The 14,703-nt window shown below is 39.6% G+C and overlaps 1 protein-coding gene across 1 annotated transcript in view; it reads right to left on the bottom strand.

Moving 5' to 3' along the window:
• dnah5 (dynein, axonemal, heavy chain 5) overlaps positions 1-14,703 on the bottom strand; it is a 231,485-nt gene that overhangs the window by 165,133 nt on the left and 51,649 nt on the right. The window contains exons 22-30 of the mRNA XM_061951064.1: positions 10,062-10,316; positions 9,665-9,852; positions 8,046-8,139; positions 7,115-7,257; positions 6,958-7,034; positions 6,729-6,853; positions 6,428-6,663; positions 177-395; positions 9-71 (exon numbers count right to left, since the gene is read on the bottom strand). Coding sequence (XP_061807048.1) covers positions 9-71; positions 177-395; positions 6,428-6,663; positions 6,729-6,853; positions 6,958-7,034; positions 7,115-7,257; positions 8,046-8,139; positions 9,665-9,852; positions 10,062-10,316 — 1,400 coding nt within the window. The remainder of the gene's footprint in view (positions 1-8; positions 72-176; positions 396-6,427; positions 6,664-6,728; positions 6,854-6,957; positions 7,035-7,114; positions 7,258-8,045; positions 8,140-9,664; positions 9,853-10,061; positions 10,317-14,703) is intronic.

Genomic DNA, 14,703 nt, shown 5'->3' with positions numbered 1-14,703 from the left:
CATCTTACCTGGTACATGACAAGTCTATCGCTGGCATCCTGAGGGGCTAATCCTGCCACCATTGGGCCATCCTGGAGTGGGAGGGAACAAAGTCCATGTTGAGTTTCAGTATCTTCAGCAAATTACATTTTAGTATGCTCAATAATATCCAGTCATATTTGGTTAAATACTTTCACCTTATCATAATCCATGTAAAACTGTTGACAGTCTTCCACGAAGACCTGCATGTTGGTGAATAGTTCTCCTTTGAATTTCGGCTGAAGGGCAATCAGTTCATTCTGCACCTCTGTGCTCCGGGACAACAGCTTCTCCCACATGTAGCGCATTGTGTCTACCTTGTCTGCTTCTTCTTTTGCCACTGAGAGCTCATACTTATGAAGCATGGCATAAGACTCCTGTAAGACAGAGAGAAGAGGAGTTGTCTAATGAATACAGAACGATAGTACCATTTGAAATATTGGGCAAACCTACGTACTGTAATTTTCGGGCTATTCAATTAAATTCAAATTCAGATTTAAATAACATTATTATTGGTCCTGCTAGACACCGACATTTATTTAATAATACCACCTTAACATTTGACAACCAAACAATTACGCAAGGCGACTCGGTAAAGAATCTGGGTATTATCTTTGACCCAACTCTCTCGTTTGAGTCACACATTAAGAGTGTTACTAAAACGGCCTTCTTTCATCTCCGTAATATCGCTAAAATTCGTTCTATTTTATCCACTAGCGACGCTGAGATCATTATTCATGCGTTCGTTACGTCTAGTCTTGATTACTGTAATGTATTATTTTCGGGTCTCCCTATGTCTAGTATTAAAAGATTACAGTTGGTACAAAATGCGGCTGCTAGACTTTTGACAAGAACAAGAAAGTTTGATCATATTACGCCTATACTGGCTCACCTGCACTGGCTTCCTGTGCACTTAAGATGTGACTTTAAGGTTTTACTACTTACGTATAAAATACTACACGGTCTAGCTCCATCCTATCTTGCCGATTGTATTGTACCATATGTCCCGGCAAGAAATCTGCGTTCAAAGAACTCTGGCTTATTAGTGATTCCCAGAGCCCAAAAAAAGTCTGCAGGCTATAGAGCGTTTTCTATTCGGGCTCCAGTACTATGGAATGCCCTCCCGGTAACAGTTAGAGATGTTACCTCAGTAGAAGCATTTAAGTTCCATCTTAAAACTAATTTGTATACTCTAGCCTTTAAATAGGCCCCCTTTTTTAGACCAGTTGATCTGCCGTTTCTTTTCTTTTCTCCTCTGCTCCCCCCTATCCCTTGTGGGGGGGGGGGACACACAGGTCCGGTGGCCATAGATGATGTGCTGGCTGTCCAGAGTCGGGACCCGGGGTGGACCGCTCGCCTGTGCATCGGTTGGGAACATCTCTGCGCTGTTGTCCCGTCTCCGCTCGGGAAGGTTTCCTGCTGACCCCGCAATGGACTGGACTCTTACTATTATGTTGGATCCACTATGGACTGGACTCTCACAATATTATGTCAGACCCACTCGATATCCATTGCATTCGGTCTCCCCTAGAGGGGCGGGGGTTACCCACATATGCGGTCCTCTACAAAGTTTCTCATAGTCATTCACATCGACGTCCCACTGGGGTGAGTTTTTCCTTGCCCTTATGTGGGCTCTGTACCGAGGATGTCGTTGTGGCTTGTGCAGCCCTTTGAGACACTTGTGATTTAGGGCTATATAAATAAACATTGATTGATTGATTGATTGATATTCATACAAGGGGCAATTCGCAATTCAGGTTGTCATGGATCGTATAGCCTACACATGGCCCACAACGAATAGTCAATAAATACATCGACAATACAGCACATGTCATAGAACAACATGGAGCTTACAAAGGATAATAATATAACAGCTTGTGATAACCTTCTGTATAAGTAGAGATAATCTGCAACCATGTTGCTTCAATAATTAAAAAAAAAGTTAAAAAAAAACAACATAAATAAGATCAAATTAAATAAAAAATAAACAAAACCCTATGAAGGATTTAAGAGTTTAAGAGTTTGAGTGCAAAGGGTACGAATGAAAGAAGCGATTTGTTTTACATGTAGCAAGGGCATAACAGCACCCTAAAGGCAACAAAGACAATTCACCCGCAAGGACATGGTTCGGAGAGGCTAAAATGCTTTCTTCTTTTCGGTGGATTTGCTGGTTGCAGAAGAAATTTAAGTCCCTTACTTTTACTTAGGTAATTTTGGAGCAGGGCTTAACAATACGAGGCAGGCTGTTTCTGTCTTTGCTTGACAGACAGTGAAACAAACAAATAAAGGAAAAAAGCAAAAGCCTCTCAACAAATGCTTAGTAAAAACGACAAGAGTATAACAGCCCTGACAGAGAAACAGTTTAGTTTTCTGGGAAGATGAATTCTATGTTGTCCTCGCTTCACTATAAAATCTGTGTTCACATTAAATTTCAGCTATTTGTCAAAAAAGGTCCCTATTCGTCAGGTATTTTTATGATAAAAGCATGTTTTTTGTCATGTATGATGCACTCAGTAGAAATTCCATTTTTATGTCTGAAAACAATACTTAAATCTTCGGTTTTGGATACATTTAAATCTGAAAAGTTACACTCACACCAGGAGATAAAATCAGTAAGGGCTCTCTCATGCCTTGATTCTGAAACAATGAAGGAGGAACAGCAGTGAAGTGTCATCAGGGAGTTAAATCAAATAGCTGTCTTCCTGCCTGCTCCTGCATTCATCAGTATATGTAATAAAAAGTAAGGGTGAAAGGACGCATCCTTGTGGTGTACCCGTGGAGATGCATACAGTCAGAGGGACAACCATTAACAGAGATTCTTTGCTCTCTGACAGTTAAAAGTCTAAAATCCATAACACAAGCTGGTGAGACAATTCAAATTTAGACACAAGCCTCTCTATTAAGAGATATGGCTGCATTGTATTAAATGTTCAAGACAAATCAGCGAATAAAAGCCTGGCATGGGCTTGTGGCTTCTCTAAGCGTTTCTAGAGGTGGTTGAGTATAAAAAGCTTTGCATCATCTCCACCTCTCCCTGCTTGATAGGCAAATTGTAGTAGATCAAGTTCCTCTATTAAAGACATGACCAGGCCTTTACCAAATTACTGCGTTGTTTAGATTTAGATGTTTTTGGGATGGGAATCACGGTCAAAGATTTCCACATGCCAGGAATCTGACTACAGTCCAGTGAGATTAGAAATAAATGATGGAGGGCAATGCAAAGTTGGTCAGCACAATATTGGAGTGTGCAGCCACAAAAAAGGTCGGGACCAGGGGCCTTCCTTATATTGACCCTTTTTAAAAGATCTCTAACATGCTCCTGCTCAATAATAAGGTTTGGATCAGAAGTGAAAGACTCTCTGAGGAGGGAAATATTATCAGAATATTCATTCTTTTCAAAGCGAGAATAAAAACTACTAAATGCATTTGGGAGGTCCGACATATTTATTCCCTCAATTTTAATAGAATTCCTGTCACTCCCACTACTTCCCTGAGAGATGAGGGTCAATGCTTGTATCCCTTCCTAAGCACCCAGAAGATTCCACTGGTATAGTTGTGCCCCACCTTATCCCTATAAACTATTTTAGCTTTCTTTATCTCACTCCTTACCACTCTGTTAATGTATTTTCTTTCCCTGGATGCTCCCTTGATAAAATATGTGTTTTTATGTTTGTGACACTTTTTAGTTCCTCGGTGTAAAACGGTTTGTTGTTGGGAAATATAGTAATTTCCTTACAGGGAATATTAGACTCCACACAAAAAGATAAATAGGCGTAAAAAAAAAAAATCTCAGTTCAGTTAAATCCCCACATGAACTATAAAATACCCAATCTGTCAAATCTAAGCATGCTTGTAATGTGGCAATGCTTTCTTCTGTCCAACATCTTAATGTTTTTACTGTATGCACCTCCTTCTTGCAGATGGGTTTGAAGATCGCCATCAGCAGGACACTGATGTGATAAGATGCGCCATAGGGAAGTATGGACAGGGACCTGAAGGCACTGAGCCATAACACAAGTCAATTGTGGCATTTTTTAGGGTTGTTGCACAGGTGAAATATTGATCATGTAAGTCTTCGGAGTCCTAAGTACCTGACACTGATTAAAGTGCCCAAGAATACATTTAGGTGTGTCAGGTGACGTCTATTGGTTACCTTTGCGATCAGCTGGGTGGCTGCAGGGATGCTATAGCCTTCGGGTGTATGTAAAGAAGGGTGAAACAAATGCTGGGGAAACTCCCTTGGCAGGTAAAAGGGCCGGAGTGAAATGGATAAAAGTTCAAGATCGCATGTGCATACTTCCTCCTGAACTGTGCCCCCGTTATTACAGTACTTTTGTTTGTTATGAGAGGCGACCGGTCCATCCGAACAGGGTACCGAAAGTTGCTGATGTGTAGATCTTCTTTGCAGTCAGAGGCTTTCAGCCATGTCTCGGTAAAAACCGACAAACATGTGTCTCTAAAATCACGCTTACATCTTGCGTAAGCTTCTCATTTGTTCATTTTATTTTGGATGAATTGAACATTCGAGACAAGCATAGTCGGGAGCGGAGGAAGCCGGTGCTAGGTATCGAACCCTTATTACCTCAGTCTGTGTTGGACACCTCCTCTATTCCCTCTTTTTCTCCGGCGCTTTTGTTGTACAATATTCTATCTGCCTTTGCAAGGTTATTGCTCCGTAGCCAGTGGAGAATGGGGGGAATTGCGTTGCCTGCTGTCTGTGGTCGCAGTATCTCCCGACTGTAGGTAATCAGCCACGCCACCATTAACACCCAATCCACAGGCAAACAGAATAAAAAGAATCCAAACTGCCACAGACACCTAAGTAGATATGCACCTCATCATTAAAAACTTCCACACAAGCTCCAAAGTGATAAAACGTGTTAAACTAGACAAACAAGTCACAAAAATAACCACAATGACCAGGTTGCACAATCTTGAGCGTCCCCGATTGATGACGTGCAAGGCTATGGAGTACATCTAAATATAAGCTGCGCTCATCTAATTTTTGGACAAATTTTATTTTGTACATGTATCGGCCGCACAAGTCTATAAGATGCAAGTGCACACATCGAAACAGGAAATATTTACACAGGCGCTTGTGTCCATTCACATATTTAACAAAAGACAGTGCCTGTAACACGGCATACAGTAACCTACCAGAGAGGTCATTGATTGCGGTCTTATATCTTTCTCCTCTTGCACACTTGAGTCGCCTTCTTCAGTGTTGCACTCAGGCCGGTCTGGTGTTTTCCGGCCTTGTTTTCCCTTTCATTTTTGTCACGATGCAGGTGGCCTATGAGCTTTTGTCATCTTTTTAAGGGCACAACGGACTGGCCTCTCAGGACCCATTAGGGGTGGGTGGATTTCCGTTCTGTGCAGCGGCTGTTACCTTTTTCAATGGTCAGGTCAATCACCTTTCAATCAATCAATCAATGTTCATTCCGCACTCCATCCAGTTGTATAATCACTTGCCATACAGCAATAGATGATATCTGTCTATTACCTGACCGCTTCAATGTTAGCTACCTCTCTTTGTTTATAATGTATATTTTCTGCTGAATCTACTCTTGTATTTATGCTGCCCTTTTTTTTGCTGCAGCTGTTACATATACTGTAATATTGTATATGGTAATTGGGATTTGTTATATATTGTATATATTATATACAAATATAATATAATATAATAATATAATATATAAATTTATATTATATACTGTATATATAATATATTACATATGTTGTATTTTATATTGCTACTATGGTAAATTTTTAGTCTACTTTATACCTGCATTATCCTTTCAAAGCTTACCCTTTCCATCCTTTGTAACTGAGCTACTGTGTGGAACAATTTTCCTTGTGGATCAATAAAGTTTGTCTAAGTGTAAGTCTAAGTCTAAGTGTGCATTTTTTCGTGTATTCGATATGATGACGGCGAGTGCATAACGCATTAAATGGCAGACTGAAGCATGTTAAATCTGGAAAAAATCATAAATTAGCTCCTGTATTATAAAAAGTGCAGGGTTCATAGTGTGGGGAAAAATGCTACCTAAAGTCTAGAAATTACGGTATGTTTTGATGTTTCAAGACACCGATTTTTATCGATTAGTCAATATCATGGAAGTGTTTTTATACTTCCAATTTTGTGGTTACAGCTTAGGGAAGTGCAAAGACGCAAGAAATCGTACAGAAAAAAAGAAGACCTACTGCATATGGCATAATAGCCAGGTGTCCAAAATGTAAAATTTAATTGAAAGTTGAAATTCACCCTCCCTCCCTTCATCATCTCACCTAAATAATTAAAATGTAATCTTTTGTGTGAAACATTCAGACATTGCTGAAATGAAACTGAAATCACCTTCTTGGTTGCACGTGCATAGATTTTTGATTGCAGTATATTTGTCTCCTTTACCTCAATGGGGCCAACTTGAAAGTCAATGGCTATTTGGTTCTCTCTGATCTCCTTCAATGCTGCCATGGCAATGCGGATGTCATCTAGGTCTTTAATCTGACGGTTCAGTTTCTTTCCCGCTTCATCCACAAAAGCGAAGATCTGCTCCATCTCGGAACGATATTTCCTGTTACAGTACAGCCCGTAATCCACCATCCAATTTTTTGTTTCAGCTGTGAGAGACATCTTCAGATCCTCTGGTACCAAAGAAAACAAAACAGGTTAAATTGTTCAGAGTAAAACTGTAACATTTTAATCTAACCTGTAAATAGAGCTAATGATCCAACAGTGATACACTCCGGCTCTGAATTTATTTCCAGCTGCAAGTCTCGATAGTAGACAATCTGGCTTTCAAACTCTGACAATAATGGACAACAATGGAGGAACCTAAGAAGAACAAATCATTGCCTTAATACACTGTTGCTTGGAAGCGCTTTACCTACCATTGAGTAAAGTAACAGAATTTGTCGCTCAATATTATTGAATCATACGTTTTCATTGTGTCCCCACGGTCCTTTCTCCAAATATGATGGTAGTCACTGAAACGGTCTAGAGATTGCATCACTTCCTGCACAACAATGCAAATAAATTAAACATTAAAAATTATACAAAGATAAAATACATTATGTGATATAGAACTAAGATTACCTTTCTGGTGGAGAGAGCAGATGTGCCGAGAACAGAAACCAGCTTGACAATCTCCTTGTTCTCTGAAATATTCTTGTAGTAGTTTCTGACTTGGAAAGGAATGGCTTGACTTGCATATGCTGAAATCTCAGAGGTGCTGCCCTCTAGAAGTTATGGAGTAGAAAAGCAAATTTTATTTTCACTCGTATACAAAACAATCTAACTTGGATTGTTTCCCTGGCTTCAAGACTCTCCCGAAGGACAGTGCAGCAAAGACACAACAAACTCCCTTTTTGTCACTCATGGACACACACCTGTTGTTGTTGACTTTGGATTGACTGGCGACTGCAAGAACACCAAGGTCGCGGAATAGAGACACGCTGGAGGCTTACACACACACATGCATCCACGAAAAATATATGCCACACACACATACCCCACCCCCCAATCCCACGCTTGAATCCCTTAGGGGTGATGGACGGCTGGGCAGCGCTTGAATGGCAGCAGCCTGCCTCCGTAGCCCCCACTCCCTCCTCTCTGTTGCAAGTCTTGAGTTGTATGTTGTAATATCTATATATGCTTTGCTATGGAGTTTTTTTCCCACTCCAGACTGGGACCCCTTAGGAGCCCTGTCTAATATTTTTTTTACTCATCCTCCCCCAGCGTCTACCTTTTCCCATCTTTTACAGGGCGCATTGTGGCGACCCATCAGCGTTCTTGTTCTGTAACCCTGTACACTGTTTGTTTGTCTAATCTTGAACGGGTTTGTGCTGAAAACACAGTTTCGTTGTACTTGTGCAATGACAATAAAAACCATACCATACCATAAAATTGTGATTATTGAAATACATTTAGGAGTGATTATTTTCTTTGGTTGGACATTGGGACAGCTTTAATTTGATAATTACAGTGCTGACAAATATTTGTAATAGTTTAATTTCTTGTGCAGTACCTGTCAGACTTCTGTAAGTTGTTGTTCCATCTTCAGATTCACTTTCTGAACTGTCTGGTTTCAAAGCAGCTATTCGCCTTTCATTCATTTCTCTCTGCAAAAAAAACAATCAATCAATCAATAAAGGTATATACTGTATGTACATATATATATATATATATATATATATATATATATATATATATATATATATATATATATATACTATGTTGCCAAAAGTATTTGGCCACCCATCCAAATGATCAGAATCAGGTGTCCTAATCCCTTGGCCCGGCCACAAGTGTATAAAATCAAGCACTTAGGCATGGAGACTGTTTTCTACAAACATTTGTGAAAGAATGGGCCGCTCTCAGTAGCTCAATGATTTCCAGCGTGGAACTGTCATAGGATGCCACCTGTGCAACAAATTCAGTCGTGAAATTTCCTCGACCCTAAATATTCCAAAGTCAACTGCCGTCTTTATTATAAGAAAAGTGAAGAGTTTGGGAACAACAGCAAATCAGCCACCAAGTGGTAGGCCACGTAAACTGACAGAGAGGGGTCAGCGGATGCTGAAGCGCATAGTGCAAAGACTTTCTGCACAGTCTGTTGCTACAGAGCTCCAAACGTCATGTGACCTTCCAATTAGCCCACGTACAGTACGCAGAGAGCTTCATGGAATTGGGTTTCCATGGCCGAGCAGCTATCTAAGCCATACATCACCAAATCCAATGCAAAGTGTCGGATGCAGTGGTGTAAAGCAAGTCGCGACCAGACTTAAAAGCAGTGTAGACGCGTTCTCTGGAGTGATGAATCACACTTTTCCATCTGGCAATCTGATGGACGAGTCTGGGTTTGGAGATTGCCAGGAGAACGGACTGCATTGTGCCGAGTGTGACATTTTTTGGAGGAGTAATTATGGTGTGGGGTTGTTTTTCAGGAGTTGGGCTTGGCCCCTTAGTTCCAGTGAAAGGAACTTTGAATGCTCCAAGATACCAAAATATTTTGGACAATTCCAAGCTCCCAACCTTGTGGGAACACTTTGGAGCCGTCCTCTTCCTCTTCCAACATGACTGTGCACCAGTGCACAAAGCAAGGTCCATAAAGACATGGATGACAGAGTCTGGTGTGGATGAACTTGACTGGCCTGCACAGAATCCTGACCTGAACCCGATAGAACACCTTTGGGATGAATCTGAACGGAGACTGAGAGCCAGGCCTTCTCGACCAACATTAGTGTGTGACCTCACCAATGCACTTTTGGAAGAATGGTAGAAAATTCCTATAAACACACTCCGCAACCTTGTGGACAGCCTTCCCAGAAGAGTTGAAGCTGTAATAGCTGCAAAAGGTGGACCGACATCATATTGAACCCTATGGGTTAGGAATGGGATGGCACTTCAAGTTCATATGTGAGTCAAGGCAGGTGGCCAAATACTTTTGGCAATATAGTGTATATTATATATATAGATATATGTATTCTTATTAAATGTTAAGTTGAGTTTTAACTGCATGTTCAACATTGCAGATGGTGTTTTTGCTTTAGCAGGGTTTGAGATGTGGAGTGCTTGTGTGTTTGACTTCACCCTTGTATAAATCTTTTTGGGGTAACTTGCCTCGTACCTAATCTATAAACACACCTTTGAGATCCTTTCCTTGCTCCACTGGCAAACGCCCTTGCTGACACTGACCACAAAGTCCACAGCCCTGTTCAATGCCTGCTGTACATCCTCAAGACTGGGAATTACTGCGATGTTTGGAATGGAGAGGGCCACACTGACTCTGAAGATCGCCTTGCTCCTCCCACGTCTATGGGAGTCGTATTCACCTATAGAAGAAAAGAAAAGAGTGTCATGCCGATGGAATTTCACGCAATTGACGTGTTCGATAAAAAATGTAAACTCTCAGGCAATTCTGCTGGACTTATACAAGTCATGCAGTAGTTCTCAATTACAGCTATAAAGAGCAGCACTTGCATTGATCACTTATATAATAAATGAAATTATTAAAAGCAGCAAAGTGGTAGAACAAGCCCACCCATGAAATGTGGAAGCGGGGAGATCTGGATGCGCTTGCGCAACATCTCCAAGGTGTTGCGTGTCAGTTTGAGCAAAGCATCTATGTTGCGTTGGTTGAAATATGACAGCAGCTCCCGTGCTTCCTCCTCCATTAATTCCATCAGGTCCTTCTTCTTCTTCCTCCTCACCAGAGGAGAAGATGCGCCAACACTAGCAGGAGGGAGTAAGGTGTTTCTGGAGAAGAGGCGGGTTTCTGAGAGGCCGTCCTTATTGCCTGAGAAACAAGAACACCTTGATTGTAACACTCTAACATAGCTGCATTAAAGACTAACTAACCTAAAATCTTCAAACTACCTTCAGAACATCCAATGTTCCGGGCCACCTATCCATCCATCCATTTACTACCGCTAATTCCCTTCGGGGTCGCGGGGGGCGCTAGAGCCTATCTCAGCTACAATCGGGCGGAAGGCGGAGTACACCCTGGACAAGTCGCTACCTCATCACAGGGCCAACACAGATAGACAGACAACATTCACACTCACATTCACACACTAGGGCATACTTGCCAACCTTGAGACCTCCGATTTCGGGAGGTGGGGGGCGGGGACGTGGTTGGGGCGGGGCGTGGTTGGGGGCGTGGTTAAGAGGGGAGGAGTATATTTACAGCTAGGATTCACCAAGTCAAGTGTTTCATATATATATATATATAAGAAATACTAAGTCAAGTATTTCATATATATATATATATATATATATATATATATATATATATATATATATATATATATATATATATATATATATATATATATATATATATATATATACATATAAGAAATACTAAGTCAAGTATTTCATATATATATATATATATGTATATATATATATATATATATATATATATATATATATATATATATATATATATATATATATATATATATATATACATATAAGAAATACTAAGTCAAGTATTTCATATATATATATATATATATGTATATATATATATATATATATATATATATATATATATATATGTATATATATATATATATATATATATATATATATATATATATATATATATATATATATATATATATATATAAAAGAAATACTTGAATTTCAGTGTTCATTTATTTACACATATACACACACATAACACTCATCTACTCATTGTTGAGTTAAGTGTTGAATTGTCCATCCTTGTTCTATTTGTCACTATTTTTCTAACCATGCTGAACGCCCTCACTAATGATGCATTGCTGTGTGGCACGCAAAAAGTGCTTTCATCAAATGCACTAGATGGCAGTATTGTCCTGTTTAAGAGTGTCACAACATTGCTGTTTATGGCAGACGAACTGCTTTACGGTAGACGAAATGCTGTTGTTGTGTGTTGTTACCGCGCTGGGAGCACGTTAATGAAACTGCCTAACAATAAACCCACATAAGAAACCAAGAACTCGCCCTCGATCATTCAACAGTTATAACATGATTGGGCAGGCATGCTGTTTATATTGTGTGCCTGAATTTCGGGAGATTTTCGGGAGAAAATTTGTCCCGGGAGGTTTTCGGGAGAGACGCTGAATTTCGGGAGTCTCCCGGAAAATCCGGGAGGGTTGGCAAGTATGCACTAGGGCCAATTTTTTGTGTTGTCAATCAACCTATCCCCAGGTGCATGTCTTTGGAGGTGGGAGGAAGCCAGAGTTCCCGGAGGGAACCCACGCAGTTACGGGGAGAACATGCAAACTCCACACAGAAAGATCCCGAGGCCGGGATTGAACTCACGACTACGCAGGACCTTCGTATTGTGAGGCAGACGCACTAACCCCTCTGCCACTGTGCTGCCCCCGGGCCACCTAAACTCAACTAATTACCAAAGGTGACTTAGGGCATCAACCAGTTACACAAATGTGTGCTATGTGAACCATTACATTACCAATGTCCCTAACTTTAAGCAGGTATGCTCAAAGATTCTATATTCATACACACTTCTTTAATGACATGTGTTTAATACGAAAATGGTCACAAAAGTCATAGCTTACTAGCAGTAAATTAAAAAAAACATAACGCAAGCATGTTTAGTCATTTAGTAAGTAAGTAAGTGAGTCAATGGTATTTATAAAGTGCTTTTCACAGATAAAATCACAAAGCGCTGTACAAAACATAGGTGAAACAAAACAACAATTCAATTAATCAATCAGTGGCAACATCAAAAAAAGGATACAAAGTGGATTAAAAATGATAGTTAAAAGGTGCAATAACTAAAAGCTTTACTAAAAAGAGAAGTTTTCAAATGTTTCTTAAAATGATCAACACAGTCAAGATCACGGAGGGACCGGTGCAAATTGTTCCAGAGTATGGGAGAATTAGCCAGGAATGCCAGCTCTCCATCGGTTTTAAAAAGAGTTTTTGGGATCTTTAGAAGACCAATAATAGCATAAAAATTACGCAATAATCCTTCCAAATTGTTTGGCTGTCGTAGATAATTCCATCTGCTTGAGCTTTTTGATCTTTAACCTCTGCTACCGTGTCCATATTGTGGTCGAAATCATAAAAAAATCAGTAGGCTTTTTGATTTGATGGTACGGTATGGTATGGTGTTATTTGTTTCGCACAAGTCGTATTAAATATAAAGGGACCTGTGAGGATTTCCTTTATAAAAATATTGATAGGGTACTGGAGCCTATCTCAGCTGCATTCGGGCAAACGGGACAAGCGGTAGAAATTGGATGGATGGATGGATAATAAACAAGGACTATTTATAATATTTCATTGAAAGTGTTTCATGTTTACCACTCTCCATGACCGCTAATTAAGAGTTACATTAAATATTCGAATAACAATTGTAGCATTAGATTGCCCACACTATTCTTCTTCTCTTTGGGGTCAAGTCAATCCCTGTCCAGCTGTGAAGATTTTTGTGAAGTTTGGCATCATGTCAAATTTTAAAATTTTTAATTACCACTCCATTGATTTGTAACGCAAACTGTTTCCCTCCAAGATGGCACAACTTGACCGGAATTGTGACATTCTGTTATGAGCAAGGCCAGTCCCTGGCATTAACACTCTTGTTTGTTGAGCATACTTGCCAACCTTGAGACCTCCGATTTCGGGAGGTGGGGGGTGGGGGCGTGGTCGCGGGTGGGCTGGGGCGTGGTTGGTGGCGTGGTTAAGAGGGGAGGAGTATATTGACAGCTAGAATTCACCAAGTCAAGTATTTCATACATATATATATATATATATATATATATATATATATATATATATATATATATATATATATATATATATATATATATATATATATATATCTACATCCTGAAAATATGCAAACAAACCGTGTTTAGATAATTGATACTTCAAACTTGCATAAATAAATATTAAGGAATATAACATAACTTGGCTTCTGAGAGTTTCAAAATGTAATGAATAAAATGCTAAAGTTGTTGATAAACAAGCAATTATTTTAATATTTAAATATGGTCATTTTAAATGAATTATTATGATAATTTAAAATCAATTATTTCAAATATGTTTATTTTATTGTATAATTCTATGGCTGGATGTAATAAGGAGTCAGGAAAAAATACAAATAAAAATACAATTAATGTTGATGTTTTTAGCAAAATATAGTAAACATGTATTTATTTTTTTTATTTATTTTTTATTAATAAATATATTTATTTTTAGGTAAGATAAACATAATAATACAATTTATCTCTAGTCTGGATGATTTAGTTCTTGTCACCCTGTTGTCCTCCCGTCATGAAAAAAGGCTTTCCTCACTCAGGTCGCATGGAGCTGGAGGGGGCGTGGCTTCCAGCTCCGGCTGAAAATCGGGAGATTTTCGGGAGAATATTTGTCCCGGGGGGTTTTCGGTAGAGGCGCTGAATTTCGGGAGTCTCCCGGAAAATTTGGGAGGGTTGGCAAGTATGTTGTTGAGACCCACAAAGATTAGGGGGGCAACCAGACACTTCAGTAGCTGATCATCAACGTGGTCGTCAAGCTCTGTTCTACTTTGGTTGACTGAGTTACCTCATGAATACACTTCTACTTTGTTTCTGCTTAACATTTATTCATGCTCTATGTCAGGGGTGCTCAATACGTCGATCGCGATCTACCAGTCGATCGCAAAGGTCGTATTGGTAGATCGCATTACATTAAAAAAATAAATAAATAATAAAACAATTTTAAAAATTAAAAAAATTTGCATTACATTAAAAAAAAAAAAAAAAATTGATGCCAGCCTATCACCCATCCCGTCTTTTGATTGATAAACAGGGCAGCCAGTCAGATGATATCTTCGTTTTTCTGACCTTAGGTCACTGCGCATGCGCAAACAACGGCGCTCAGTGCAGCAAAGCTAACAAGCTTGTCAGCGAGTTACCGCCAATTTTCAGCCCTCGGTTTTTTCTCTTAAGGGTATAAAAATGAGTGGGGGAGCTGGACCAAGTAAGAAGACAAAAACGTATCACTTTCATACAGAATGGGAGGAGGACTTTTTTTTCACAATGACATTTTCGAAGTTCGTTTGCCTCGTCTGCCAATCTGCCATCGCAATACCAAAGAAGGGAAATGTGGAGCGGCATTTTCGGACTATTCATGGAAAATACGACACCGACTTCCCGCTGAAAAGCGGGCTGGGAAAGCGAAAG

Source organism: Nerophis lumbriciformis, linkage group LG04 (assembly GCF_033978685.3).
Source record: "Nerophis lumbriciformis linkage group LG04, RoL_Nlum_v2.1, whole genome shotgun sequence".
Classification (NCBI taxonomy): domain Eukaryota; kingdom Metazoa; phylum Chordata; class Actinopteri; order Syngnathiformes; family Syngnathidae; genus Nerophis; species Nerophis lumbriciformis.
Note: the sequence above shows the minus strand (reverse complement) of the source record. Positions and strands in the feature narration are given on the sequence as shown.